General features: G+C 57.5%; 1 pseudogene across 1 annotated transcript; it reads right to left on the reverse strand.

Moving 5' to 3' along the window:
- Positions 1-1,552: 1,552 nt before the first annotated feature.
- On the reverse strand, positions 1,553-3,484 carry LbrM_31_3740 (annotated as a pseudogene). The gene has a single exon. A coding segment is annotated over exon 1 (1,932 nt).
- Between the last annotated feature and the right edge of the window lie 1,693 nt (positions 3,485-5,177).

A 5,177-nucleotide genomic window follows, 5' to 3' on the forward strand; every position in this document is an offset into this window, starting at 1 on the left:
CCCCTTTTCGTAGAGACAGCTGAGACGTTCCTGATATGCCCGGAGACTGCAGGTGCTTAGGAAGACAACATCGGCACCAGTGAGTTGACATGGCGTAATTCGGCGGCTCTGTGAGCTCTTTTGACCTCCGTGTTAGGACAGAAGTGCACCGCGTCTAGGCTTCATTGCGTGCACTTGCCATCCCTGCAAGCATGTGACTGACGCTCTGCCCCAGGGAGTACGACGTTACGGACTACGTATCATGACGCATCCGACGTCAGCAAGTGTATGCAAGGAGGGAAAAGGGCAGAGAAGAGACGAGGCCGAAGGTGTAAGGTGCGGGAGGGGGTGAGGAGGGTGGGGAGAACAAAGGGTAGCACTGGCTTCACCTACATGGATAGGCACAGGTGCCAGCAGCATCCCTGAGGCAGATTTGGTGAAGAATACCGTACACACACATACCAACAGGACTTCGAGAGCGTTGGCACGTCGCTTTCCGCGTGACACAACGATCTTGAGGGGAGGCACGTTTGTCGATACTGCCGATTTCGTGCAATCGACTCAATTCCTCTGCCTGCAAGGGAGAGGTCTGCAAGCTCCTGCGGCTGCGCTTTATTGAGCGGGTAGAGGAAATGAGGAAATGTGGGCAGCTCTACTACCCTCACAAGCGACACCGGCGAGGTTGAGCTACAGCCACAAGCAGATGTCACACACAGAGGCTCTTGTATTGGAAGAAGAAGGAGGAGGCTGCGATGCACCATGTGCGCTTGTGCAGTCGTTGTTGTTTTCTCGCTGTTCTTCCTCCCGCATTCTCCGAAACTGAGAGAGGGGAGAGAGGGGAGAGGGCTACGCCGTTTCTTTGCGGTTTATCGTATTTCCAGCGCTTCCCTTAGTCATCGAGTCATCCTTCTTGGAGGAAGAAGGTCTACAAGAGAGCAGCATGGCGATGGCGCGGTGAGTCTCCCTTTCCCTCTCCCCACAGGCGCATCTTGTGTTTTTTTTTTCCCTCACGAGCTCTCTCTCGTTTGCCTATTACTCCTCTCTCTTTTTTGGCCGACCTCTGCACACACACAAGTGAATCACCTGCTGCTGCAATACAGTTGCCTCAGCGGGCGTGTTTCTGGCTCTCTCCCCGAGAAGACGTTCTCAGGTAAAGGGAGCGAGACAGAAAGCCATGCCAACAGACAAGATAACAGCAGTGACCACAGCAGAGGCGGGAGAGCAACACCCCCCACGCTCACCCTCTCGAGTGGGTGGGTAGGGCAGAGAAGAAGCAAAACCAAAGCGCCCACAGAGCAGGAGGAGGAGGAGGGGGGAGGGGGGAGACAAGAGGACAGTGCGAGAGAAAAAGAGAGGGGGAGAGACGGGACGAGAGAATCGGACGCTTCAAAGCGCGCTGAGAAGGGCGGGGTGGGGCGGCGCACCGTCAGAGGGAGTCCCACAGCAAAGACAACAAAAAAAGGCGAGAAGAAAAGCAGGCAGAAGGCAAATTCGTAGGCTGCCATTTGGCAAGCGGAGAAGCATCAAAGCGGGGCAGCATACCCCCCCACCCACACACACCCACATATCAACTTTATAGTGTGAGTGGTGCTTGAATGTTGATGACGCGGTTAACAGCGTCAAAGAGCAAACAGAGGGGGGGGGCCGCGAACACAGCAGGATTAACCAGACCCCAACGCGACGCCCTCAGAGATGACGCAGGCGTGTGTGCCCCAAATGGTTCGATGAAGAAAAATGAAATGAGTGGGTGGCGCAGACGCGTTCGCACAGCTCAGGCAATAAAGAAAAGATCGAGGGAAACAGCCACGAGCCGCAGTTGAGTCGCAGTAAGTCTTGGCGTCGCGTGGTGGTGGCGTGGGGAGGGGAGGGGCCACAAACTGGTGCTCGACAACATAGCATCCAAACGCACCTTGTGTAAACACTAAATCAGTTTCTCGACAGGAATCGTTGCTAAAGTTTCGTTCCGCTGCCAACGCCGGTCGCTCAGAGGGATTTGCGGATGGAAGTCTGCGCACCACGAGCTTGACACTCTCGCTGTACTTCTTAACAACTATGTAAAGTTACTCAATATGAACGATAACGCGAGTCGTCACTACAACCTCAGAGAACACGTACCAGTTCGGCTTTCAAGACCCTATTAGACCCTCCCCCGGGGCGAAGCGGCTGCCCCTCCTCCCCAGCTACTCACTTCCACGCCAGTTTGCGGGAGATCGCCTCCAAGGACATCAGCCCGTAGTACAACATGCAGTACTGAAGTTTAGGCAGCGCACCGGCTGCCATGACAGGAAACACAAAGCACATGAGCCACATCCTCAACACCCTGCGCTTAACCGTGTGATAAGGGTAGAATCGCTTCAGTCGCGGAATGCCATCCGCCTCCCCCAGCACGCTGTCGAGGTACGCGCAGCCGTGTCCGTGTGGCCACGTACATGCTGAGAAACCGCTGCAGAGAGAGCACCGAGTTCTGAGACCAGCGCTGTCAAGGCTGTAAGACGTCCGCAGCCTGTATGCACATCGCGTATAACGCCACTGGTTGCAGGCACACTGAAGACACAACCCAGTCCTCCATAGACACCCGACAAATGATCACCAGCATGATGTTGGGATGCCCCAGTGCCTGGTACGTGAAAAGTAGCTTCTTCAGCATCCCCACCGAGCCCCGAGTCGCTTCGCACACAGGCACAACACTGCACCGTGTGTCCGACATGGGACCCAGTGGCGCATCACGAATGGCTTTGGCTACAACAGGATGAACCTCACGATACATCAGGTAGCTGACGGAGCATAGCGCTCCAGCAGAGCCCAGCGCCAATACTCGTTTCTGCCACATAGACACTGGGGTGGACTTGATGTCGCCTCGGCGACGCGCAAGATGCCATTGCAGCCCATGCTGGTCCCGTATCCACGCAGGCATCGAGGGCACCACAGAACGGAAGGTGCTGGTGCCGTCTGGCATAGCTAATACATAGCGCTCCCGCACATCAGGAAACCGCTGCCGCGATGTCAGCGAGGGGCCGGTGCACTTCTCTTCCCTCGTGCGGACCTTCTGAGGCACGCCCGCGTCCCCTTCAGCGTGCAGAGGTGCGCGCTGGCACTGCGCGCCGGTCTCGCTGCCCGGCGGCTTGGTGTCGCGTAGCACTGCGTCGATTCCGAGCGGACAGAGGCGCGCCTTGCACAGCGACTCCGTGATGCGCCACCGCACGCGGTGCTCGCACTCGCACACCAGCCGCCCCACCTGCTCCGACACGGCGCCGCCCGTCGCGGCGCTGGCAGCCGCCTCGCGACGCATGCTCGGCGAAAAGTTGAAGTTGATGAAATGCGGGAGGACCTTTCGCTGAATCTACATCGAGTGTGCATCGATGCACTGAGTACCAGCAGCGTAGTAATCGGCCAGCTTGAGCACCGCGCAGCTACTGTACCTACTCAAGATGGTAGTAGGAACGATATGTGCGCTATATGGTTGCTTGGCAGGCGTTGTCAGAATCAACGAGAGCATGCCTGCCATCGGGTACACAGATTAGGTGTTTTAGAGGGTGTAGCTGTTGGGAATAGGCCCGCTGACGTGCTTTGTGGCTCAATGACGACGTCTCTGTTTAGGCAGTTGACGGCCCCTCGCAGCTGGGCTTGACGTCACCACGAGCCCCTCCAAATTGGTTGCCTTTGACGAACTCGTCCAGGGCTGCAGAGAGTTGCTCGCGCCCCTTCCAGCGGCAGCGCCATAGCCTGTCAACGACAAAGGGGCGTGACCGCTGCTGCTATTTGGCGTGTACGCTCTGCACCCTCCTCGTAGCGCCTCACGGACGCCTCTACACGTTCAACATGAGGGGTGTGCCAGCTGTCTATCCCTTCTACCCACACGCGCTTGCGCGGCCGAGGAGGCGAGAAAGCCCTAGACGAGAAATATAGCGCAGAGGGTCAGGATGTAAACATCAGTGCAGGAAATAGACCACCAGAACACACCACAGCTACCACTGCACTTCTTGTTGGCTAGTAAACCGCCTTCATCTATCACCGAGAGCGGTGGCGGTGCCTGTGAGATAGAGTGTCAGGAGGAATGTCCGGGGTAGGTTGTGCCGCGATGCTCTGGGACACTACAGTCAGTCTCGTAGCCCCCTGTGAGAGAGGGGCAGAGGAGCGTGAATCAGGTTAGTGGCGTGGTCGCTAGATACCGGATTCACTGCCAGTAGTAGTGAGAGGGGTGGGTGAGAGTACAGTGGTCGCTTAAAAAGAGAGCCGACAAACAAAGCGCCACACATGAGTGTGCGACAGGGGCAACTGCAAGAGAGAGAGCGACCGCTGTGGTACACCTTAGTTGCACACTCGCCAGCCACGGCCTTGAGAGAAAAACAAAAGGTCGCTGAAACAGTCCAACAACAAAGTCGAGGTTAGGCAAAGAGTGCAGTGATGGAGGGGGTTGCAGGGGGCAGGCGTATATATGCACAGACATACCCCCCTACTCTCCACAGAAGGGGGAGAGAAGGTGGTGTTGGGGGTCTCACCTGGCCACCAGGGGACGGCCGTGCACATACACACGCGAGTGTCCGGGGAGCACCTCCGGACGTATGGCGATTCGTTCTGCCTTTTGGTCGGGTACTTCGACTCACGAGGCGGTAGCTAGAGGCCCCTCCTCCATCGCGAGGCGAACGCGGGCGTTGCGAGGCGCAAGTGAAGTGCGGGCGAGATGAGCTCAGGCAGGAAAGCGAGACTTGCGGCTGCCAAGGGGGCGACAGCAGGGAGAGAGAGTTAAAGGCGAGGGCACCGAGTGGAGAATGCCACCGACGAGGCCATTAGGGGCCGCTGCGGTTCCGTCTGGCTTCCACCGTTTTTCTTCACTACGGTCGGGAAATTCACCGCTCGGGCACGCAAAGAAGGGGCTAAAGCAACGAGGGAGAGACGCTATCACAGATGCACCAGCGGCCGGACACGCGCACGCACACACGCGAGCAGAGCAGCAGCTGGCAAGTCCCACTGGAGGGAAGTGCTTGTGTGCCCAACCAAAGGAGGGAGGGGGCGAGGCGGCTGATATACATACATATATATATATCCGCATATAGTCTGGGAGGTAGGGGGTGGTGAGGGGGGCAGGGCAGGAAAGCGAGAAAGGGTGGTGGCCTGAACGACGGCGCGCCAGCGTGTTGCGGGCTTTCTTGGCCAGTCCTGTTCCACACTGCGCGCATGTGTGCAGATCTCACGGTGTA

Source organism: Leishmania braziliensis, contig 75 (genome assembly GCF_000002845.2).
Source record: "Leishmania braziliensis MHOM/BR/75/M2904 WGS CADA00000000 data, contig 75, whole genome shotgun sequence".
NCBI classification, from domain to species: domain Eukaryota; phylum Euglenozoa; class Kinetoplastea; order Trypanosomatida; family Trypanosomatidae; genus Leishmania; species Leishmania braziliensis.